General features: G+C 41.1%; 1 protein-coding gene across 4 annotated transcripts in view; it reads left to right on the top strand.

Annotated features, from left to right (window-relative positions):
* Positions 1–345: 345 nt before the first annotated feature.
* Positions 346–26,123, top strand: part of PPA2 (inorganic pyrophosphatase 2) — a 156,795-nt gene continuing 131,017 nt past the window's right edge. Inside the window, exons 1-5 of one of the 4 annotated variants that reach the window (XR_006506510.1) lie at positions 346–611; positions 8,745–8,809; positions 13,077–13,121; positions 17,182–17,235; positions 19,048–19,167. Coding sequence is in view for 3 of the 4 variants with exons in the window: in XM_044680907.1 (XP_044536842.1) it covers positions 398–611; positions 8,745–8,809; positions 13,077–13,121; positions 17,182–17,235; positions 19,048–19,167 (498 nt within the window). In the remaining variant the exon portion in view is untranslated. The remainder of the gene's footprint in view (positions 612–8,744; positions 8,810–13,076; positions 13,122–17,181; positions 17,236–19,047; positions 19,168–26,123) is intronic. The other 3 variants (XM_044680907.1, XM_044680909.1, XM_044680908.1) reach the window with 3 other exon arrangements.

Raw genomic sequence — 26,123 nt, 5'->3', positions numbered from 1 at the left:
TAGGCAAACCACCTGACCTGTTTACCTCAATTTCCTCAAATGTAAAATGTAATTCACCTATTTTTCAGAGCTGTGGGGAGCTTGAGTGCGTTAATATTTGCAAAAAGTGCACATAGTAGGTGCCACATAAATGGGTATTTTTTCCCTTAAGCCCAGTCTTTGTAAAATTCCATCCCCCAAGCCCTGCCCTGTTTGCAAATGAGGAAACTGGAATTGGGAAGAGGAATGGTATCAAGGTCCAGGCCAGGTTTCGTTTTAACAAATGCTAAGTCCGGAGGGCCCTTTCTAGCTCACCAAGGGAATAAGGTCAGTTGGAGGGGCGTGGTCAGGGAGGGCCCCGGGGGTAGGAGGAGGAGGAGGAAAGAGACAACTAGGAGGAGGAGACTCCAGGAAGGCCATGCGCCTACTGAGACTGCTGCGGCTGCCGAAACCTCTGCCGGCGCCGAGGCCCAGGCCGAGGCCGCTGCTACTGGGCTCCGAGGCCGAGCGTTCGTGGCAGTTACCGCCTCCAAACCTGCTGTCTGTGGTGTTACCGCCGCACCGAGCCATGAGCCAGTACATCACAGAAGAGCAGGGCAGGCCGCACTCCCCCCAATACCGCCTCTACTTCAGTGAGTACCGGCCGTGACAGCCTCACGACCACCAGATTCGGAATCGCCCAGTCTCTCCCCAGGCCTAGCAGTAGGCTCCAGCCAGGGAACTTCCGCTCTTAGGGGCGGGACCAGGGTCAGCCCCGCCCCCTAGGCAACGCCTCTTCCTTCCCCTTCTTCTTTCCTTTCAGCTCTCTCTGCCTTTCCGGCCTCCTCCCCCTCCTTTCACTCTCCGCTCCCTCCCTCCTCTTCCTTTTGCGCGTCTCCTTAATCACCTTTCCTCTTTTCTTTCTCCATGCTCTTCCTCCTCCTCCATCCTCTTCCCTCCTCCATTCACCTTTCTCTTCTCCCTCTTTCCACATCTCTCCTCCTTCCTACCTTCTTCCTCCCCCATCCTTCTCTTCTCCCTTCTTTTCTCTTCCCACCTCTCCTCTCTCCCACATTTCTCTTCTTTCTGCTCCTCTTCCTCTCTGCTGTCTCCTTCCTTCCTCTTTCTCAGATTTCCCTCTCAGCACCTCCTCATACCTTCCTTTGCCCTCCCAAGTACCTTCCCTCCCCTCAAACTAGCCCAGTCTCATGTTGAACTTTGCATTTATTCCCTTCACATTTATTCTGTATCTCCTTAAGTACCTGAGGTCTGGTTGGTTCCCTCTTCTTCCCTCCCTCTTCCATCACCCCCTTTCCCCTTTCTTCCTTTCTCCCACAGACATTGCTTTGAGGTCCCGCTCTCCCTCTCTGGCCACCTTCCACTATTCCCCAATTCCTTCCCAGAAACCTCGCAGAGCTGTGCGTTTTACTGAGGGAGTCACTGTTAAGAGCTGATTGTACATCTCCGAGCTACTTAGCAGCATAGAAATAACTCGGGGATTAAAACCTGGGAGGTTTAAAAGACCCAAGATAGGGATTAGTTCCCAGTTTTTTGTTTTTTTTTTCCTCCTGGGTTTGGGTACTAGGACAGCTTTCTCCTTGAGCAGAGAGTGGTCAAATTTCCTGTTGGTCTGGGTGGCAACTCTCTAATTTCCATTCTTTTAAGTTAGACTAATATGAAAATTCTTGAAATCAATTCTATGCAGTCTGCCAACCTCCCTGGAAGGAAAGGATATGAAATTCATCAGAAATATGTATAATTTCCTATTTTATAGGCTCTATGATCCTATGACATGCTTCTATTGTCTCCACAGCACAATATACTTGATAAAAAAGTAATGAGGTGAGGGGAAATAGGTAGAAAGAGAAGGTTAATAGAATCTCATCTCCCAATAAGGGGTAGACTTTTTTTTTTAAAGTAAACTCTGATTTCATTGGAAGGAAGCTTTCTACCAATGGAAATCAGCTCTACTCTGTACTTTAAGAGTCTTAGCCTAGGACACAGGTTAAATGATTTGCTCTGTCAAGGTCATTGCTCTTGGCAGAAGCAAGATTTGACTCTTGGTCTTCCTTACTGAAGCTGGCTTTCTGTCCAATCTGCAATCCTTCCTCTTGGGAGTTGGGGTGTGTGTGTCACTGAGAGAGGACTTGTTTGTGTCGAGTTGCCCATTATCTGAAAGAATCAGAGGGTTGTAAGAAATCTTGGAAATCATCTGGTGGTAGACCCTTAAAGAGATAATTGAATGTCTTGGAAAAAAATCGAGGCTTAGAAATTAAAGGATTTCCTATAGGTTACATAATTTGTGCCAGATTTGGGGTAGAAACCTGACTGGTTCTCTTGCTTTGAATGAAGATTATTATTTACTGTCTTATCCTTGGTGAAAGTTTTTTGAGTTAAGAGCTGCACACAGAGTTTGTTTTTCCTGGGGATAAGGGAGGGGATAGCTTTCTTAGGGTTTAATGAATGGATTATATATATTCTAGAATTTTACTAATTTAGTTGTTTGGAAATGAGAACACATTATTTTACAGACTATTGTGGCTGGGGTTTCAAACATACTAAGTACCTAACTAGCCTTCCTTCTTCCTTCTGTCCTTCCTTCCTTCCTTCCTTCCTTCCTTTCTCCCCCCTTAAATTTAATGGTTTCTTTCTTTTTTTTGAATTCCAAATTATCTCCCTCCCTTACCCATTGAGAAGGCAAGAAATATGATACCCATAAAACATATGTAGTTATGCAAAACATTTTTCTGTATTAGCCATGCACTGGAACAAAATAAGAAAAATAAAAAAAAAATATGCTTCAGTCTGCATTCTGAGTCTATCATTTCTCTATTTGTAGATGGATAGCATTTTACTTCACCAGTCCTTTGGAATTCTGGTGGGTCATTGTGTTGATCTGAGTTACTAAGTCTTTCACAATTGATTATATTTAGAATATTGATTGCTATTACTGTTAGGTTAATTTTGTAACACAATATCTTTAGTCTTTGATGAGTTGTTTGTTGGTGAGGGCCAGCCTGCTGTCAGTTGAAGCTGGGCTGGTCTGAGCTTATGTTCAGTGTAGCTGATTTTTGCCTACACAGAGTGAATGATTCAGAGACAGATTTAGAAAGAAAATCTTTTTTTAAATAAAGTCGAAAAAGTTCAAAGGAAAGGTAAAAGGGTTTATAAGATAGGGCCCCTAATGCTAAAGGGGTTTCTATCTTATCCCACTCCCCACTCAAGGCTTCTCACAAAGTCCACTTCAGCCTATATCCCAGGCCTACACTCTCCTTAAATCTATCTTAAACCCAATTTCTAACTAAATAAACCTATTTCTAATAGTATTATCCTTATATAATTTAAAATTATCTACCTCTTTGTAGTTCAACTCTGGGCCTTGCAGATTTCTCTGCTTGATTGGCTTCTTGGCCTGTTAGGCCCAAACCATGTCTCCACTCCACAGCCACACACAGGGTAACACAGATCTTTCTTCTCAATTGTTGGTATTCCTTCTCAAGTTCTTCCCAAACCTCCCAACTTTCTCTCCTCTCTGAACTGTCACTCTGAAAATCCAGGTTATCCTAGAGAGCCAAAGTTTTCCAGCACCTCCCAAGTCAGATACACCCAGGAATGTGTCCTAAGTACCATTGGTCACCAACAGACTCCACCTCAGGATTCCCTGCCAGGAACCTTGCCCAGGATTCCAAGCTGGGCCTAAGACAGTGATATGGCAATATCTCTCTTTCTGTCCTTAGTCACTAACCTCTTAAGTAAATTCTAAATCCCAATATTATATGTAGGTTGTTCTGGTTCTGCTTACTTCACCTAAATTCCTTTCCACAGTTGCTGGACTAATTCATAACTCACCCCACAATGCCTTAATATTCCTCTTTCCCCTCAGACTCTCCAGCAATTATATGGGAAGGGTTTTAAAGTCATTTTTTGCACCCATGCACAAATGGGTGTAGTTCAACCCAATTTCTCAGGAAAGGGATAGGAACAGATACCTTCCTGGTTCAAGAGGGCACGGGGAAACTTTGAGCTTGTGAGTGGCCAGATTTGAGCACTTGTCAACTCTTAGTACACTAAGGGGCCAGCTTGTAGAGATCTCCTACTTCCTTCTCCCATGGATGGATGGAATGTGCTGAATTGGCTTGCCTCCAGGATCAACAAGATTTCTATTAGACTCTTTTTACCGTTGCTCCCACTTATCTCTGGAAACCTGACTTTTCTTGGTCTGCTTCCTTCTCTGCTCACTCACTGTTCAGGGAACTCCCCAGCCACTGCCGCCTGATTAAGTCCAGTTATTTCTTTAGTTGTTTCTCTCCATGGTTGCTTTTCTCCAGTTTACAGCTCTCCTTTAGCTTTCTTCCTTTTTGAAATTCCCTAGCAATCAGAAACCTTATCTGGAGAAGCTACTATGCTGGAACAGCTCAGGCATTTTGGGATTCTCCAGGTCTTACCCTCAACTATAGAAGTCTAAGGTTCATTTGAAAAACATTAAAACAATTGTACCTGAGAATTGTACCTGAGAATGCAGACTCCTTTTTAATATAAAACAAAACAAAACAAAAAACCAAAACATACTACTCCTTCATGGGATAGTAGTGATAATGTAATATCTATTGATTGAAGAAAATAGTTTGAGGCTTTGAAACAGCTTTGATTTAACATGCCTTCTTGCACAAACTCTTATCTTCTTGCCAATCCTCCACTGAGCATCTCCACAATGTAGTAGAGGCTTCCTTAAGATTGCCCTTTTTCTTCCTTCCCTCCCGTTAGCTCTACTCCACTGGGAGATAAGAAAAAGAAACAAGAAGAATTAAAAGAATAAAAAACAACCTTGTATCATATGTACATAGTCAAGCAGAACAAATGACCATATTGCCCACATCCAAAAATATCTTTCTAATGCTGCATATGAGTCTGTCATCTGTGAGGTAGCATTCCTCATCATCAGTCCTTGGAAATCAGGATCAGAATTTTAGTCTTTTAGAATTGTTCGTTCTTAAAAACAGGGGGCAGCTGGGTAGCTCAGTGGAAGGGGGCAGCTGGGTAGCTCAGTGGAATGAGAGTCAGGCCTAGAGATGGGAGGTCCTAGGTTCAAACCTGGCCTCAGACACTTCCCAGCTGTGTGACCCTGGGCAAGTCACTTGACCCCCATTGCCTACCCTTACCAATCTTCCACCTATAAGTCAATACACAGCAGCAGTTAGGGGTTTAAAAAAAAACAAAAAAACAAAAACAAAAAACTGTATCACTTCATATGAGTCTTCTCAAGTTTCTCTTGAAACTGTCTCTTTCTTCATTTCTTGTAGTACAATTGTATTCCATTGAATTCATATAAGACAATTTGTTTAGCTATTACTCAGTTGTTAATGGGCACCCCCTTGGTTTCCAGTTCTTTGTCACTAAAAACAACTGCTATAAATATTTTTATACTAATAGTTTGTTTTCCTTTTTTTCTTTGTAGTATAGGCCTACTAGTGGCATTGTTGGGTCAGAGGGCATACATAGGTTGGTAACTTTTGGTAAATAGTTCTAAATTCCTTTCTGAAATTGTTGGACTAATTCGTGTCTGTACCTATAGTGCATCAATGCTTTTTTTTTTTTTGGATGTCCTTCTGACATTTGTCTGTTCCTTTTTTTTTTTTTTTTTTGGTCAGCTTTGGCAATCTGATAGTTGTGAAATAGAACTTCAATGTTGCTTTAATTTTCATTTTTCTAACTAGAGGTCTGTGCAGAGAGAGGAACTCTTTGGATTGGTCCAGTGTTCTGGAAAAGAATTTGCAACTATGTTAGGAAAGTGACTTTCATGGTTTATTCCCTCTGATGTAGAGATGTTTGGTGCTGGCCATTTACTCCGTGGCAGAGAGAAATGTTTCATATGTATTCATCTCTTGATAGCACTGCTTTTGGTGGTAGCAAGGACTTTGCAATAAAATGGGGGTTCTTCTATTGGGAGATGACTAGACAAATGATGGTATATGCTGTTTATTGCAGTCCAACTAGACCAGTGATTGCCAAAGTGGGTGCTACTGCCCCCTGGTGGGTGCTGCAGTGATCCAGGGGGAGCGGTGATGGCCACGGGTGCATTTATCTTTCTTATTAATTGCTATTAAAATTAAAAAAAATTAATTTCCAGGGGGCTAAGTAATATTTTTTCTGGAAAGGGGGTGGTAGGCCAAAAAAGTTTGGGAACCACTGATCTAGACAATGAGCTGTTTTCTGATCACTCCACCTGAAAGCATTTTCCCCCTCCCTTAATTTCTTATACCTTTTGGATCCTTTCTTTGCTCTTATCACATCCTGCATACTTTATTTTATTCTTCCCAACTCTCACTTTCCATCCCCCTTATAGACTTATAAATCAGGAGCTGAACTAGATCTCCTCCAGAGGCTGTCTAGTTAAACCAAGGCTTAGGTAGTTTAGTGATGTGCCCAAACTTAAACAGGTAGTACATACACATCAGAGGCAGACTTTGAACCCAGTTTCTCTGATTCCAAAGCTAGTTCTCTTCCTTGTTTTCTCTTATTTTGTAAGTTCCTCAAGGGTTATTTACTTGGCTTTTTTTTTATCCTTATCTTTCCAGCACCTGACACACTACTATGCATATAGCAGGTGCTTAATAAATGTTGAAGACTTGTTGAGATGTGTTTAATATTCTCCTCCTAGCATTTCTTTTTTTTTGAAGTAGGGTGGACTAGAACGTGTAGAATGCCCTCTACTGCTTTGAAATGGAGACTATTACAGACCACCCTGTTAAGATGGTCTCTTTCTCATCATTATCCTAGGCCTGTCAAAAGCAGCCATTCTTTCAACTGTCTTCCTTTTCATGTTGTTGCCAATGACAGCAAGATAAAAAGCTAATTAAGAAGTGGATTGATCTGTTCACCACAATCCTCCTTGTTGGTTTAAACATTTGAAAAACTGAATCTGAAAACCATGTTAAAAAAGTAATTGGAAGAGGAATCATACCCTAAATCAGGAAATTCCAGAGTTAAAATATTCTGGGACACAGATTGAGGTTTTTAATTTTTATAATTTTTTAGTATGGGTATGTTGTATCATATTTTTTTTGAGAAGTGTATACATCAATAGTATATAGAATGTATTTTTTAGCTCATAATTTCAAGGGAAAAATTGGAATCATTAAAGGTGTTTCATATCATTTTAGCTGAGGTGAAGGAAAGTTACATGCTAGGTTGTTCTTTGGAATATGTTAGCATCTCCCCCCAGTCTTTGTTCCTTTCTTTCATCACGTGGACTCTGGGGGGACAGAGGGCTCCTCTAAGTTCATGAATAGATGCATAGGTGGAAGGAATAGCTACTCTCATGAAATTACTCTCCTGTTAAAGCTATCTTTTTACATCAGTTCACTTGGAAGTGAATGAAGTGCTCTCTCCTCTCCTTAATATTTCAAGTCAGCTAGTCAGTAAACATTTATAAACACCTACTGTGTGCCAGGCAAGGTACTCAGAGCTGGGGGATCAAATGCAAGTCAAAACAAAATAAGATTGGCCTTGTCCTCAAAGAACTTATAATTTAATAAGGGGATGTTGTTCAGTCATTTAAGTCATGTCCAACTCTTCGTCACCCCATTTAAGGTTTTCTTGGTAAAGATACTTGAATGGTTTGTCATTTCCTTTCTTTACAGGTGAAGAAACTGAGACAGACAGGGCTAAGTGACTCAGAGGGTCGCACAGCTAGTGAGTGTCTGAGGGTGGATTTGAACTCCTGAAGATGAATCTTTCTGACTTTAGGACTAGCACTCTATCCATTGCTCCACCTGGTTTCTCTAAGAGCAGTGAAAAGGAAGCTGAAAGGCAGAAAGAGGGATAGGTAGGCACCCACATATCCTCTCTTTGCCTCAGTTTCTTCATCTGTAAAATATAGATATTAATAGCACCTATTACTCCCAGGGTTGTTATGACAATCAAATGAGAGGGTAATTGTAAAGCACTTAGCACAATGCCTCATAGTAAGCCCATTACATTTTTTATTATTTATTATTTATTTTTACTATCATTTATTTATTACTATTTATTATTTATTTACTATTGCTATTATTATTATTATTATTATTACCCAACACTGGGGCCTGATGGAGAGTCTAGAAAGGTTCAAAAAGCAGTCTAGGTGTTGGGAAATGGGGAAAATACTCTGTCAAACTTCCTCCTTAAATAGACACCCTGAAAGTCATGGTTTCACCCTTCAGCTGGAGGGATCATTGTGGGGCAGAGGGTACCGAGGAGAGATGTAAATACCAGGGAGATGCAATTGTCAATTTGGAAGCTGGAGACCCTAAGTTTGTCCTTGTTCCCCTGCTGGAGACCCTAATTTGACACAGTCAAATGGGCTTTGTCATGATCTGGCCTGACCATTGAGACACTTTTTCAAACTTTGATTTTATAAACCATTTGCAAAGGATTGTAGCTATAGAGCAAGAGGTCAGGAGGCTGGATGAAAGATGATCAGAAATGGGCAGTCACTGTTTTGGTCCAAGATGCTTTCTTTTTTTCCTTTTTTTTTTTTAACCCTTATCTTCTGTCTTAGAGTCAATACTGTGTATTGGTTCCAAGGCAGAATACTGGTAAGGGTAGGCAATGGGGGTTAAGTGACTTGCCCAGGGTCACACAGCTGGGAAGTGTCTGAGGCCAGATTTGTCCAAGATGCTTTCTGTCTGAGCAGGTTGGAGCAAATTTTTCAAGTTGCCTTTAACTTCCAGAGAAGAGTGTTTGGAGTTAAAAGTGTTCATTGACACATAAACCTGTTTTGAATGGTCTTTGTTTTTATCTTGCAGAGAATGTAGCTGGTCACTACATCTCTCCCTTTCATGACATTCCTCTGAAGCCTGAATCTAAAGAGGTATTGTTCTTAATTATTTTGGGGTTAAAAAGAAATTCTTCTAATAACATCAAGGAATGGGTTGAAATCTAGAGAGGGGACTATAGGGACGGGTTTAGGTGTATGAAGGCGGGAAGATAGCCCATGGACTGAGACAGGAATCTCTAGGAGAGGGTCTCTCAAAGGGATCAGGGGCAGGAGTCCCTAGAATTTACCATCAGGTAAGGACCGAGACTCCTGAGACCCTATAACTAGAGGGTTTAAATATTAAAGAGGTGAGTGGGGTGGGTAGAGGGAAGGACTGATAGTTGAGAGAAGAGGAACTTCTGAGGACACTCATGAAGTATCTAGGTAATTAATGTGATAAAATATTGGTTCATTGAATAATATAGCTTCTTCTACTATCAGCATCATAGTAATTCCATTGGCTTCAATCATGGATTTTTTTATGGGCATTATGAAAAGATAAATTTAGATATAGTATTTGGTCTCAGCTTTGATAAAATGAAAACTGGGGAGTCCTGATTGCCAAAGGTAGAAATCAACCGATAGTGAGACCTTCCATAATTCAAAATATTTGTCACATATAAGTACTTTAAGATGTACAAAGTGTCCCCAACCTTGTGCTAATATTATCTTTAATTTACATACTGAGATTGGTGCTAATATATCCTTATTTTATGTCCTGAAATAGGTTAAATGACTTACCTAAATTTCTTCAAACCTAGAATTAACTCAAACCGGTAGGAAAGGTTTGCGATGAGATTCAAACCCAACTTTCCCCCAGTGCTCCAGATTTTCCAGCTCCCCAGGGTTTAGATTTTCTTCTAAATCCAGTGCTCTATGGACTATGCATGATTGGGAGAGGTGGGGATTGGAGTTTGGGGGAGTATCTTGGGGAGAATGCCAGGAATTGTATGTAGATGAATAGTGTTACTATTGACCTCAAGAACACAATCAGGCCTGGGGCTTTGGAGGTGACAAGGTCATCGGATGCTAGATTTGGAACTGAAAAGGATTTTGTAGATCATTTACATTTTACAGAGGAAGAAACTGAGGCCCAGAGAGGGTGCGTTATTAGCCCAAGGCCTCCCGGGTAGTGTGAGGAGACTCAGACTCAGGTGCTCAGACACTGTACTCTTCTCTGTACCATTTTGGGGACGTAGATGTGGATGCTTAGTACCACAGGGATTTGTTATGGAATCAGGCTTCCTAAGCCCAGGGACGCCCCCTCCAGAGCAGCTCTCAGTCTGCTCTTCCCGATGCATCATAGTAGATGGGTGAATGTGGCCCCAGGCGTCCTCAGCTGGGCTTTTTCATGCTTGCAGGGAGCAGGGTGCTCTGGGGGGATCCCCTGGGTAAGCCCTTCCGCTGCATCCCCCGCTAATGTCTGGGGCCTTTGCCAGCAGCACAGGGGTGGATGGGGCTCCTCCTCACAGAGTAAGGCCTTCCAGCCTGGGGAAGCCTGTGCAATAAAATGCACGGGATTGCAATCTAGAAAAGTAGTTATATGGAAATGTACTTATAAAATTATTTTTTAAAGGAGTTCGCAGGCACATGGGCTGATGGGGATGTATTGGATATTATTGGATATTAGACGCTAAATGATAACTCTAGCCCAACTATCAATAATATGGAATTAGGGCTTAATCAGTGATATGTGCAAAACCCAGGGGAATTATGTCTCAGCTAAGGGGGGTTAGCGGGTTTGGGGGAGAGGGAGAGAATGTGAAACATGTAACTAGGGGAAAATATTCAAAATAAAAATATAAAAAAAAATAAAGGAGTTCGCAGGGTCCAGGGTGAGGATGTTTTTGATTTAGAGGCTGAACCTTGTGGTGATGAAGTGAACCCCGAAACAGACTTTCTACCTCTTGCAGTCTATAGTTTGGCCATTGCTCAGAATACTAGAATGTCTGTCCTTGCTACTAGTGTGGCCGCCTAACCCTGGGACAGGAAGAACAGTTGGGAATGAGGAGCCTGATAAGCTTGGGAGGGAAGCAAAAAGAACAGCAATCCAGGCCTTGGAAGGTGCAGAGAGACACCTTGGGACCGAGGATCATTGTCCCGTAGCCGAAAATAGTCCCAGAAGACATCTAGTCCACATCCTGTCTTTTAACAGACGAGGAGACCGAGGCTCAGAGAGGTGTCTTAGCCCTGTGTCTGATACAGTCGGCGCTTCATTAATGTTTATCGAATTGAATATTTCCTGGAATTAAAAAACAGACGTATCCAGTCCAAAGTATCCAAGTGGCTTCCTTTTGGTGGCAACGAGGGCAGAACCCAATTCTGGGCTACCCAGAAAATTCTAATTTGAGATTGGGCATTCCTTGCCATTACGGTGAGTCATTAGCTAGCCTAGGAGTGGGGGCTGGTGCAAGGCAGAGGCTAGGGAAGGCCCAGAGAGTCCTTGATGATGGGCAGCGGGGTGGCGATAACGGCACACTGGGAACAGTCACGGTGACTGCAAACAGTTTTCCATCCCACAAGGGTCATCTAAATAGGCTTTACTCACTGAACCAGCAGTGATGAGAGCCACCCCTATTCGTACTTCGGAGTGTGGTGGTTTGGGAGGCAAAAATAATGTTTTAGGGCTGGCTCATAACAGTCCCCCTTTCTACATTTATCCCAAAATTATGTTCGTTTCCTTCGTGATGGGTTGTTTTTCCGTGCCAAAGGTATAGGATGTGCAAGCAGGTGTGAGGGCCATAGTTCTCCTTCCCGCCCCCATCCCCGAGGCTGTTTTAATTTAAAACCAGCAAGGATGCTCTGGAGAGGAGCAGTAATCACACCTTTGGAGAATTACAAGGCATGGGGTGCCGCCGAGTACTTCTATGTCTTGTTAGTCACACTCCCTGGAGTTTCATTTCGATAATGAAATGACTGTTTTATACGTAATCGCTGGAAGCTGCTGCCACTCTCACCGTTAGTTCAAGCAGTGGATTTGCTTCTTGCAGAAAGGCTTGGGAAAAAGACCTTTGGTAGAATTAAAAATATGTATTTTTAAACTAAAGCGAACATACCAATAAACTCACTCTTAGACATTTTAAATGTCTTGCACTTCATTTTTTTTTTTAAGGAAAAATTCTCCTTTTTATGCCCTCTTTGGATTTAATCTTGTAAGTCATTTTGATCCATGAGGCATTTGGTACTTGATTCATAGAAGGTACCAGAATTAAGTGAATCAATTGGTAATTCTGAGCATGTAATAGGTGCTCGATGATTAATTGTTTGTTGCAATTTCAGTTCTATTATCACCTTTTACTGTAGTTTTATTTTAATTTTCTAGCCAGACAGTATAGAACAATACTCAAAAACATGTCTTTGCTATAATAATTATAATTATATTAGTATAATTATAATAATACATTATTATTATAATAATAAATGAGCATTTTATTAAAGATACTCCTAGGCTTTGGGAATACAAGGACAAAAATTAAATAGCCCCTCTCCAATGGTACTTACATTCTGTTGGAGAATACAACATATATTACATACAGAATATGTACAAAGTTTTGTATTTAATACAAGAGAATTTCTGGGAGGGCTTGCACTGAGTTTCAAGGAAGCTAAAAATTTTAGGAGACAAAGGTGAGGAGGGAGTATATTCCAGTTCCAAGTGGTAGCTTGAATAGATGAAATCTGCGTGTGAGTTAATAATAAATAGTTACCAGTCTGGTGAGACTATTGAGTGGGGAGAGAGAAATAATTTATTATAAGTCCAGAAAGGTAGGTTTGAGGCAGATTGGCCTTAAGGATCAGGTGTAGGAGTTTGTCATTTATCCTAGAGGCAGTAGGGAGCCTCTGGAGATTTTTGAGTAGGGAGATAAGGTTGGACCTATGCTTTAGAAATGCCATTTTGGAAGCCGTAAGAGGAATGGATTAGAGAGAGAAGAGGGTTGGGGTAGAGATACCAATTAGGAATGTATTGCAGGAGTCCAGGAGGAAAACTGTAAGGGTCTGAAATAGGTGGGGAACAGAGGCAAGGGAGAATCTGCATGAGCAGGCATCTGATGGGTTATGGATTGGAGTTGAAATTGAAGGAAAATGTGGAATTGAGAATGATTCTGAGGCTACAAATCTGGGTGACTGGGAAGATGTTGGTACTTTGTACAGAAATAGGGAAGATAGGGAGAGAAGTGGGGTTTGGGGGTGAGATAATGAATTGTTTTGGACATGTTGAGTTTTAGATGCCTTTGAGGAAATGACCCAGAAGCAACTGGTGATCATTTGTAAAGAGATTTGCAAAAATAAGTGTCTTCTTTCCCCCCCTGCTCGTACATAGGAAAATGGCATTCCTACCAAGAAAGCTCGGATCAGGGAGCATGAGGTATGTCTGGGAGTTTTTTTGTTTTTTTTTTTTTTGTAAATAACTTTTATTGTTTAAGATCATCATCACAATTGTGTCTGATGTTTGTATGGCGTTTTCAAATGTTTTTGCTTGGATCTCCTGATTTTGTGCCTCTCAGAGTTGTAAGGCAGCCAGAGCGAACCTGAGAAACACATTGACTTGTTCTGGTCAAAGAGGAAGGGCTTATATTTAGACCTTAGTGTAAACCACTTTGTTTTAGGGACCTGAGAGGGCTGCTTGATTTGTAGTGACAAAATGCCAAGCCTCCAGTCAGGAAGTCCAAAGTTCAGCCACTTAGCATACTTGAGCTTCTGTTTCCTCTTTTGTAAAATGGAAATTATAATAATCTTTCTTGGGGTTGTTGTGAGGACCAAGTCAGATGCAAAAGCTTATAAGCGTCAAAATGTTATATAAATACTCATAATTTTTATGAATAGCTGGAATTATGTATATATGCACATATACTTGTGACTATAAACACAGTTATGCATACATGTGTATGTACATACATATGTTTACAGATATATTTCCATGTTACATATGTATATGTACACACATTTATATGAAAAATATTCAGCATATAAAAATGTGATCTCCTTGAGGACAAGAATGATCTTTTGTCTTTCCTTGTATCCCCAATGCTTAGCATGGCAAAGTGCATGGCACATGATATGAGCTTAATAAGTGCTTTCTCATCTTTTGATTCATTGATATCCAGTTTGTATTTTTTCCCTTTGTTAAAAGCTGTGAGGTGTTGTAGAAAGGGCACTTAACTAGCTCTGACCTCGGCTGGAGAGACCCTGGCTTTGACCCAAACAAACCACTCTCTCCCTTCCTCTCTTCCTTCCTTCCCTTGCTCTTTCTTTCTTCCCTCTCTTCCTCCCTCCCTCGCTTCCTTCTCTCTTCCTTCCTTCCTGCTTCTTACAAAGGAATATTTACAAAGAAACAGCAAGAATAAACAGGTTAACATGGTTCCAACACCTGGAGGCACCCTTATCCCCCATGATCATTTCATACTCTGGTGAGGGAAAGGGAATTAGAGTCATGGCTTTGCATAGTCCCAAGTTCCAAGCCTTCCTTGGGATGAAGGCCCAAGTGTCCTGGTTTCTTAGGGCTTCCCTGCTGGATTGCTGGTTGCAATACCTGGGCCTTGAATTCTGTCTTCAAGATTGCCATGGCTTGATTCTGTGGGGATTCCACCCCCTGCCCCAGGAACTGAAAAGGACGAATGAATCAGGCCAGATGCCTCCAGCTGGCTTCTGGGAGCCATGAGGTAGAAGAGGAGAGAAGGGGAAGGCTGCCTTCCTCTTGCTGCTCAGTTCATGGCACCTATGCTGTGGCTCAATTTGGACCTTTACCCTATCCGGAAGCCGAGGGAAAGAGCCCCGCTGACTCTTACCCAGTACTTCCCGTCAAATAACTATACCTAAGTCAGTTTGAGAAACATATTTTAGTCTTGGTGACCACCAGTAGGTGTGATGAGAGCAGTTTTGCAGGTGAATTGGGTGGGGTTCCAGTGCCTTCACGCTGCCCAAGTTCTTGGGGTCCCAGTTTATCTTCTGTCACCCAAGTGTGTGAGAGGAATGGCTATTGCCACATGTGGTCAGAATCTTGCCCTGACTAGCACAGGAGCTACTTCCACACAGTCTTTACCTTCTTCCCTTTTCCTCCCCTCTTGCAAAGCCCAGACTTAGGATTCAGAGTGGGAGTTCAAAGGGGCTTGGGATTTGCCCTTTCTGTTTCAGGAAGGGGCTAGGATATGTGTTAAGCAGGCTTGTGAGGGCTAGCCTAAGCAGTCGTTATAAGGATTGCATCTTTATACAGTAGAGAGAACAGGGTCTGTTTAATTTTGATCTTTGTGTCTCCAGCACCTATCAGAGTGCCCAGCAAAATGGTCGGTGCCTAATAATTGCTTATTGATTGATCAATGGGAAAATGCACTCAAGAGTTCTAAGCAACTGATTTAGGGATGAACTTTTAGGGAAAACAGACCAGCAAAATATCACTTTTTTGGGTGGGTGGGGGGATTGGAAGCACATGCCTTTTATTGGAGAAGAACAAGGAGGCAGGCTGGGAATAAATCCTTAGTGATCAGAACCAGAAGGAGAGAGGTTTTGGGGGAGATCGTGCTTGGCAAGTTTAAAATTCAGCCCTCCTCCATGGTCCTTTTGGCCTCATTCTGAGCTCAGTGAGTGGTTATGGTAGTTTGCATTGTGTAAAACTCCATTTCTTGTTACTAGTGTGGTCTTCTCTGTTACCCTCTATGCATTCATCCAAGGCATTTGTTCTCTAGTAACCAGGCTTTCCAAGATGAATAAATTATGCGAACATCTGCCATTTACTTCAGTTTTCCTTTATAACGATGACTTCAGACATATTTAAACAGGTGCAGAGGTGCCTCACGAAAGAGCATAGAAAATGAAACATAATGGTGGGGCTGTGTCTGCAGTTGCCTGAGACGGGTGAGGAGACATGCTCCTGGGGAATAATTGTTGAGAATTAGAGCAAGTAGAGAAATCCAGGCTCAGGTTTAGCCTTTTCCCTTTTATAAGTAGCATGTGGCACTTATGCCTTATGAATCCCTGAGCCACAGCTAGGGGCTGCTCCATAAAAACTCCATTCAGTGCCTTTGTGTTTCTTTGTGGTCCATTTAATTGTGAGTAAAGAACTTTCTTTGTTTCAACATCTGAGAAACTTTAGACATGGCTTAACAAAGCTCTATCTAAGCCACTATTTAGCAATGATGAGTTTGGCTGTTAGTTATAGCACTTGCTATGGATGACAGCCCCATCTTAAGAAGCTCTCTTGATAGGACCATTCTGCGGGGGGAGACTCGAACTCACCATATTTCTAGAGCCACTCTCCATTGAAACTATACTTCTATAGCCATGCAGAAAAGTTCAGAAATGGCAGATGACTCCTTGTGCTTGCAGCTAACCCCAAGGTCTCGTAGCTTCTCTTGCAGGATTTGGCGATGTGTTGTCTGAGACTTCTTCCACCTGTGCTGCTTGTGACATCAAACTTTAATGACTACTTCTAGTAATTTTGCATTTAATCAAGACAAATTGCTTTGGGCTAACATTTCACACTTTTCAAGTAATTTCCCCAAGCTTCCGCTCTGTATCATGGCAGTTCTTATGTAAAGATGAGGAAACTCCCCCTGCGAAGCTAAGTGGCTTATCCATGTAGATGCCTTCTGACTCCCTCCATCAAACTACATTTGAGGATTCATTTCCAAAAGTAGCTCATAACTCTTTTCTGTAGTCAGGAAGATCAGGAGAGAGGAGATAAGGGTTAGAATCTTGGCTTTACCACTCAAGAGTCATGTAACCACTTGTTTTCTTCTTTCTTTTCTTGTCCATGTTTATTCTGCAAGAGCATTTGGTCTTATGGATGAAGACAATGCCCCCATTCTTATATGTGTGTGTGTGTGTGTGTGTGTGTGTGTGTGTGTGTGTGTGTGTGTATGTGTGTATATATATGTATGTATGCTAAAAGGCTTCTTGGAATTTCACAGGGCATTTTAAAAAATTAAGTGACAATAAACAAAAACAAGTCATTTCACCTCTCACTTGACATCTGTCAAGTGAGGGATTTGGGCAAACAGATCTCCTAGAATTCTCATCGTGGGATCATAGAATTAGAGCCAGACAAGATCATTAAGGTCTTCTAGCCCTAACTCCTCATTTGATAGATATAGAGTTGAGACCCAGAGAACTTAAATGACTTTTTCAGGGACACAAGGCAGAAACATGATTTAAATCTGGGCCTTTCTTTGAATTTCCATTGTTCTGTGCTTTCCTTCCCCTCCTCTTGCATGACATGGAAGATTGGAGAATGTGGTTGTAGTATTTTGGGTGCTATTTTCTCTCAATTTTTAGGAAATGAAAGACTTTGGAATATTAAACTTGAGTAAGAATTTTTCTTAGATGAGGTTAGTCGATGTTGACAAAAAAAATCTGAAGTAGTTTTCAAAGCACATAATTGAGATGCTGTGAAGAGTTACACTTAAATGCTTTTATTATTGTTTTTATTACAGAAAATATTTAATATGGTTGTAGAAATACCTCGTTGGACAAATGCTAAAATGGAGGTATGTGATTGAATATACCTTACTAACATGAAAGAAAATTATAACTACTAAGCATCCAAAATACAATTTTTTAATTATACAGTTTGCCACAAAATTCAGTATGGTTGGCCATTTTTTTTAAATGAGAAAAACATATTATGATTTAAGACCCTTTATGTTGAACTTATTTTCCATTTAGTTTAAAAAAACAACATTCTTTTGATCTGAACTACTAATGTGACCGTGAGCTAGTCTCTTACTTCACCTTCCTGGGCCTCAGTTTCTCATTTGTAAAATGATGGAATTGGACTAAAAGACCTATTCCAGATTTACATGTGTGAACCTGTGATATCCTCAGGGAAGAGAATTTCCAGTGTGGATACTCCATCTACCAGTGCACATCTGTAACCCTTCTGAAATTCATATTTTTAGAGTATTTCTGAGGTCACTCATTAGAATTACCATAAATGCTTTTCAGAGACAGAACCTCAAGCCATGTTATTATGCCTCTGAGACTGGTCCCAGGATGCATTTTTTTAATAGTTTGCAAAATCTAAGTGCCAAATGGATATAGTTACATTAGACTTCTTTTTTCTTTTAATCGCAATTCTAATAACTGAATACTATTTGGTAAATGGCCTGTATATCTCAGATCTGAACTGACCCTTTTCTTCCCTCCTCCATTTTGGGAAATGGCAAAAACTATTTTCAAGGGTGACCTAAGCAGCCACAGAGTTATTTTTAGTTCAGTGACAGTCCTGAAACCTGTTTATTTGGGAATGATGCCAGTTTTGGTTTCCAAGGACTTAATTCTCCCTTTAGATTTTGCTCATGCGGGAGTGATAGAGTTTTCCAGGGTAATGCTTGATTTACGATGACTATCTAAGAACATCTGCTCTTCTGCTGATTAGCCATTTTGAAACTTCTTCACAAGAAGTGAGCCTACAAGATGTTCCGACTAAGGCCCCTCCAGAGCTTCTCCTGTTCTCTTCATGAAGTATTCAGAAGACCACTTGCCAGAGCAAAGTAGTTTAATTTATGGCCACTGTTTTTGTTGAGTTATCCAAAGCATTCCTACTACCACTTTGGTGGTAGTAGAAATGCTAATTCTGTCTTTTAAAATAGGGATTATTTACTTATTTATTTTTTTGGGTTTGTCTGTGTTTCTCAGAATGTGTGGAAAATCACCAGCATCTCTTGCACCTGTTTATAATAATCAGCTTTTATTAGAGTTTTTAATAATAATCATAAACACTAGGTAATTCTTGTCCTTAGATGACATTTCAGTCTTCCCTTTGCTTAGCAAAGGAAGTCACAGGATCCAGATATCTGAAACTTCAGCCAGGGCAAAAATCTTTCTTCATATACATGTTGACTCTTATTTTTACTGACTTGATATTATGCATAATTTTTTTCTTTGAATAATTTGAGGCTATTTTGGGGAAGCTTAGTAAAAATGTAGCTTTGAACCTTCAACCAGTTGGATCATGGCCTCAAAATTAATTTTATTATAGGATTGATTATAAAAAGAGCTTAAAATGAGCAACAAAAAAGTCAATTGACTAACCTTAATCCTTTGACCATCACAGTCTTCTTACTTGTTGATTTTTTAGATTGATAGGCTTGTAAAATCTTGACATTTCTTTGCCAGACTTTTCCCAAGCCTTTAAAGATTAGTTTGTAAATTAGGCTCAATTTTTTTTTTAGCCTGTGACATGTGAATTTTGGTAGTTTGAAAATATCAGCCTTTTAAAGAACTTTTCAGGCAGTTGGATAGAGGATTAATTGCGATTCATTTGACTTTTTTCTTTCTTTTTCCCATGATCTCTTTAGATTGACACCAAGGAGCCATTGAATCCCATTAAACAAGATATAAAGAAAGGCAAGCTGCGTTATGTGGCAAATATCTTCCCTCACAAGGGTTTTATATGGAATTATGGGGCCCTCCCTCAGGTAACATTTTTGTTATAATGGCGAAACTTTTCTGTCTTCTGAGTAAATTGCCTTATAAATCCTGTGCACTGCATGAATTTAAATCAGCTGTAAGGATATGTCTGTTTGAGAGATTTGTAAATTTGATTTTTTTAATGCAAAGTTTTATTATATCAATAAATTTTGTTCAAAATCATGTGTATTTCCACAAACAGTTTCATGGAGTTAAGCATTTAGGAAACCTCCAAGTTGGTATTTTATACATTTCTCCTCCCCGTTCCCCCTCCCCACCCCCTCTTTGGACATGACTCTACCATGTTAGTCAAAAGTGTTTAAGTCAAATTGTATTTACAGTCTTCCCTTTGAATGTGAACCTGGCAATATATTTATGTAAAAGAGTCTTTTTTTCCATCTTTAACAGAGAGTGGTGTGTTTTCTTCTCAACTGATTATTTTTTCTTTCCCTGACCTCATTATGAATTGGCTTAGTAAGCTTATTCACGTCTACTGTTCAGTGTTCTGTGTTTATAATCTTTAAGTGGAGAACAGTGAAAAGGAGGGAAATGAGCACTGAGGTAGCATTGTGAGTAATGGGAAAGTAGCATCTGTCCTTTTCCCTCTCTCTCCTGCTTCTTTTCTTGTCTCCTACAGCCCCTTGCTTGCCTTTCATCCTGGTTCCCTCCCAGCAAGGAAGTGATTCCTTCAAGAGAACCAGAATGAATAAAAATGAAAACGTACTGAGTGGAGACCTACTGGACCTAGCTAGAAACATCTGCCTCTGTGTTTACACAGGCAGTTGGAACCCCCATCTGTCTGGAGTCGGGAGTTTTTGTTTGTTGTCATTGAATTTCCACCCCCCCCCCTTTTTTTTAAAGTTCTCTATGAAATTCCAAGATGCTATTTAGCAGATATCTGAGAATAGGGGCATTGCCTTATCCAGCCCTTAAGACCAGCTGCCCATGTAGAATAAACATTGACAAGAAAAGAAAGGAGAAAACAATTTTGTGAAGGGCCAGGCTGGCTTTGATGCACTCAGGCCACCCACATGGATACATTCTGGGTTAAAATGCTCTGCTGAAAGGAATTAGAATTCCTATTGAAGTCATGGAAATAGCAGGTTTCTCTGTCGCCCTGCGGCCTGAAAATACAGCCTGGTTGACCTGTGAGTGAGTGAAGGGGGCTGGGAAAGGCTGAAGGGGGCAGCCTTGATCCCATCAAGAGAGGCCAGGACACCATGTAGGAGGAGAAGAATGTGTGAAGGAAGGGGGCTGAGAAAGGAATTGGGTGAATGAGTTCTTTAAACCCTCTCAATTAGATAGTCTCCTATGGGGACTTAAAGCACTTTTATTTGACATATTAATTTAATTGAGATGCAGAGTAGTGTTGCCAGAGAAACACACCCCAATTTGTAGCAAGATCTTACCCCGAGGATGGAAGACTCAAACTCTGTTCAGTCCAGAATTTTATTTGAAGATGAAGAGGTTTAAGGTGGTAAAATAGTCTTAATAGCTGATGGAATGGTCTGGGGGCTAATCAGGAACCTCTCTGGAGCTGATAGGATAGCAGCTCTCCAGGTGTGGAGTAGCCATTCCTCCAGGTATGGAGTAGCAGCTCTGTGCCCTGTGGATCAGGGGTGGTGCATTTATTAGAGGCTGGGGGCTAGTCATCTCCCATTCCAGAGAAATCTTCACCTTTCCCCCAAACCCTGGAAATTGGGCATGGCCAGATTCAGGGGGTGGTGTGGTTTGGGGTTTAACACCTACATCTTAGGGAATGAGGAGCACGCACAAGTTTGGGGGATCTTTCTGGAATGCCGGAGCCCTTCATGCCCAAGTCCCACGTTCCTCCCATTGTCCACCTTGTCATCATTGGCCAGTGTGGGAGAGGTCTTGCTGCTCTTCTGGCATGGGAACATGGGGGTGGGTAGAATACAGCACAGCCCTAACAGTTCAGCACTAAGGTAAATAAAGAATAACACCAAATAGCCCAGAGCTGATGCTCATTATTGATCCAGTACGAGGGATTGATGTTCGTAGAATGAGTAACTGATCAACAGTACGGATTCTGCAATTCATGCTTGACTAATGCTGAAACTATAGATTTTCAGGTGATGTTTGACTCGTGCTAACGGGTGAGAAATACACGATTTCAGCGTATGAGGGTCCCGTTCCTATTACTCCCCCTTGCTCCCTACAGGCAGCCTCCGTTGGTAGTAGATAGAGAAATACTACTGGAGCCAGGAAGACTAGAATTCAAGTCCCATTTTTCATATATCCTGGTTGAATGATCCCGGGCAGTCCAGAGCTCCAGCAACTTTGCAAAATTTTGTTCCTTAGAAGCCTGACTTGCATTGGTAGAAGGTGTTTCTTCATTTGGGAGTTCTCTTTGTTAGGTCCCAACCTAACAAATCCAGCCCCTAGTTCTGTTAATTAGCTTAGGTGATTCACTTTTTTTTCCCTTCTGGAATTATAGACCCTAAGTTCCCTAGTATCATGTAATTTTATATTGGATTCTTTGGGAATTCTACTAGATGTCAGGATCTCATAGCTTGAGATAGACTGCTTTTTCTTGGGCTTCTTCCAGTATTCGTATTTAAGCATCAAAGGGAAGAGAGTTGCTATGGCTGGAGACTTAATTAATTAATTTAGAACATTTTCCCATGGTTACATGATTCGTGTTCTTTCCCTCTTCTCCTCCCACCACCCCTCTCATAGCCAATGAGTAATTCCACTGGGTTTTACATGTATCATTGATCAAGACCTATTTCCATATTATTAATATTTGCATTAGGGTAATCGCTTAGAGACTACATCATAATGGGGAAATTTAAATGTCTTTCTTTAGCCTAGGATATTTTGAGAGAGATTTCTTCTTTAAATCACTGATTACTGGGAAACTTTTGGTTCTTGGCTTAAAGAGGTTTTGTTTTGAGCCTTTCCCAGCCCTAAATCATCTATCTCTCTTATTTTTAATTTGCAGGAAAAATGTCTGCTCTTGCTAGAATCTCATGATAAGTATTTACCAAATAAAACATGCAGGACAAGTGACCTTCCAGAATATGGAAGCGCCATTAGCATACATTTTCCTTCTCCTTCCCCAGGCCATGTTCCATAGAGTCCATTCGGAGGACACACAGCTTAATGAGGACCAAGACTTTTTAATTGAGATCACCCTTAGAAAGCTCTTTGTGAACCTTAAAGCACTCCCCACGAGTGTTATTATCATTATTAATTGGAGTCAGTGGCTAGAGTAAGTCCCATCGCTTTTCCTCTTTGCCTGAGGCATTTATTACTCGGGTAATGTTTTATATTCCGCGGCTTTGCTTATGTGATAGTTGGTGCAGGCTTGTGCTCTCCTCCTATGATTTGGCTTGTAATGGAAGGAAATTTGTGCGGCGCAGTTACCAAGCCAACCGTGCTTAGCAGATCGCTCCAGCAGTGAAAGGCTGCTTAAGTGGCCGTCTCTCCACTTAACTTGTGATTCACCAGCGTGCTGTCATTATCTCAAACCGGCAGCCCTTTGGACCTTTAGCAGTAATAGCTTTTCCTGCTGAAACAGTAAGCAGCTCCCCAAACTTGGAGCTAGCTTGAGCCAAAAATCATCCTTGGTTTTCCCTGGGGTTCTCAAATGAGCCACATGTGACTAATTAGCCTCCCGTTGGAGTTCTCTATGTGAGTGCTCAGAAAACATCTCTGAGAGGAGATGCTCCCATCCCCCTGCCCTGGCCCAATACCCAGAGCCTTCTAAGGGAAATCTCATTTTACTCCCCGTTCTCATTTCACCTCGTTGGTACTGATCATCCTGATATTTCCTCTCGAGTGAATATGGTGTCTCTTCCACGAAGAGCGAAAGGCATCCCGGGTGGATGGGAGGAAGGCACTGGAAAGCAGCATCATGGAAAGAGAAAGGAGAGGAACACAAGAAGGAGCAGGTTGAGTTCGGGGAGGAGGTAGCCAACAGACATTTTGCTAAGAGGTAATCCATGTGGGGGAAGCTAGAAGAGAACGACGGCCACCCCAGAAGACCAGGGGTGCTGAATTTATAATTAGAGTACCGGGATTCCCATCTGGGCTCAGCTTCTTACTGCCTGTGTGACCTTGCTCAAGTTACGTAGGCTCTTTGAGCCTCAGTTTCCTCATCTGTAAAATGAGAAGGTTGCACTGGCTCTCTCCTTTATCTCCTTTGACACTGCAAAATAATGCTGATGTCCCAACTTCAGGAAGGGACTTAGATCAGAGAGGTTGATTATGTATAGGGTGGGAATCTCCAGCTTCTGAGGATTGGTGAGAAGAAAAATACTGTCCCGAGACCATCTTCCTCACAGGTCCCCTTTGTGAACTGGCTTTCCACTTGGCCAATGGTTCCTGGTCAGGTCTGATTTTCAGGACCTCAGTCTGTTCTCATTTCCCACAAGAGGGCAGGCTTGCAAAGCTTTTGATTCTCTTCATTTCTCTGCCGTGGAGACTCAGACATTCTAGAATTTTAGATCTGAAGAGGACCTTAGAGATCATCTGGTCCAATACCTTCATTTGATATAGAGAGAAACTGAGGCTTTGAGAAGTTAAGGGGGGTTTTCCAGGGCCGCATAAATATTTAGTGCCTGAATCAGGACTAGAACTCAGGTCTCTTTAGGATTGCTAAAACCACTTTTCTTTCCATGATCTCATTCTTAGGAGTTGATGAAAGGCAGAAATTCAGACTAGAGAAAGAGGATCACAGAAATGTAGATGGAAAATTAGAAGGGAACTCAGAGGACACTCTCATTTGACAGATGAGGAAACTGAGGCACAGTGAGATGATGCGATTTGCTCAGGGGCACACAGCCAAGGAAGCATCTAAGATGGGACTGAAATCCACGTCCAGTGTGCCTATCTACTATGTCCATTTGCAAAGAAGAGTTATCAGCTTAGTAGTAAGAAGGCCAAGTTCATTAACTCAAGAATTGACCATATTGGTCTCCCAGTCTCTTATATGAATATCAGTAAAGAGAAAACACAACATCTCCAGTTAATTCCGAGGCCCCATAGGGGGCAGCTGGATAGCTCAGTGGATTGAGAGCCAAGCCTAGAGATGGGAGGTCCTAGGTTCAAATCCGGCCTCAGACACTTCCCAGCTGTGTGACCCTGGGCAGGTCACTTGACCCCCCATTGCCTAGCCCTTACTACTCTTCTGCCTTGGAACCAATACACAGTATTGACTCCAAGATGGAAGGTAAGGGTTTAAAAAAAAATTCTGAGGCCATGGTCCAACTGGTTGTCAGTTCAAAGCCACATTTTTACCAAGGTAAACTAAAGGAGAAATAGATCTCAGTGCAAGCTAAGGAAGACAACAATTACAACTATTCATCTTTGGAATATGAAGTAGTGAGTTCTTCTCCTTCACTTCTCCTTCAAAGTGTTCAAACTGAGTTTGCATGTCATCCTTCAGGAAAATTGTAGAGGAAATTTATGCTTTGGCTGGGATGTTGGATTGGATGAGTCGTCACACCTTTTCCAACTGTTAAGATTTTTGTAATGTTTTCACCATGGTCATTGAAAAGTGAAGGAAACACAGGGAAAGACATGATACAAAGAGAAGAACATGGCTATAAAGAGAACTTGAAGATGTCATCTTGTAGATTTGGAATTGAGGTTAATGGTGGGCAAGGAGTTTGTTTCCAAATAGAGCATTTGAAAATGGTTAGGATTTCTAAGGAAAGATATTACTTGAGATTATGAGATTTGATTAAGGAGTCTGAGATGAAAGATGGGGATTGAGTGGGTATAGAAAATTGAGTAGGGTGGATATAGATGATTAGAATTGGAATTGGAATTGGAAATAGAGTTTGATTTTGTCTTGATTGGTTGATTGGCTCCATTTTGTTCCACAGTAGGCTATAGAAAGTTAAAAGTAAAAATACTTGAATTGGTTGAAATGCTACCTAACTCTTAGACTATATTTGTGTAAAGTATAAAGTATAATGGACTACAAGGAAGTGTATGACCTTGGGCAAGTACCTTGATTTCTCTAAGTCTCAATTTCTTCATCTTAAAAAGAATTAGGGATGCTGACTAGATGCTAACTCTAAAGTACCTTCCAGTTCTAAAATTCTGTGGTTCTGTTATTAGTCCCAAAGAAGAGGGCAGCTATGTGGCACAGGAGATATAGCACCAGATTTTATTAGCTGTGTGACACTGGGCAAGTCACTTAGCCCTGTTTGCCTCAGTTTCCTCCTTTGAAAAGTGCACTAGAGAAGGAAATGACAAACTACTTCACTGTCTTTGCCAAGAAAACCCCAAATGGTGAAACGACTGAATGACAACATCTCTTCTTGTCATTTCCAAAGAAGGGGATGTAATTCAACATTATAAATGTTGAATATAAATTCAATTTATCAATTAAATATAAATTCAAATGTAATTCAACATTATAAATGGGCCAGATAAGTGAAAAGGGCTTTGGAGTTAGAGTTGGAGACTCTGGTTTATAATCCTGGCTCTGATACTTCTTATTTTTCTTCTCTCTAAAATCTCTAAAGCCTCTTTCAGCTCTGACTCCCTGCTCCCAGAAGGAATGTAGCCTATTGTGACAATTTACAAGACAGAGAAATTATTCCTGAACCTGATGATGATGATAATGACAAAGAGTAGAGCTGGGATTTCATTGAGTTTTCTATATCTTATTGTCTTTGTCGCATAGAGGAGGGGTGTTCATTTCAAATAGAAAGAGAAGGGAGTCAGGAGGACCTGGGTTTAAATGTGGTTTTGGACACTTATTAGTTGTGTGACCTTGAGCAAGTCACTTAATCCCCGTGATCTGGCCCTAACTAACTGCTCTTCTGCCTGGGAACCAATACACAGTAATATGGAAGGTAAGAGTTTGAAAAAAAAAAACATAAAGAAAGAAAGGGGTCATTAAACCTAGGTTCTCTGACTTAGAAAACCACATATTAATATTCTCAATATTCTATTATAGTTTTATTTATTTTGTTAAATGTTT

This window comes from Gracilinanus agilis, chromosome 6, assembly GCF_016433145.1.
Source record: "Gracilinanus agilis isolate LMUSP501 chromosome 6, AgileGrace, whole genome shotgun sequence".
NCBI lineage: Eukaryota > Metazoa > Chordata > Mammalia > Didelphimorphia > Didelphidae > Gracilinanus > Gracilinanus agilis.
The sequence above is the reverse complement of the archived record's forward strand: the minus strand, read 5'-3'. Positions and strand labels throughout refer to the sequence as shown.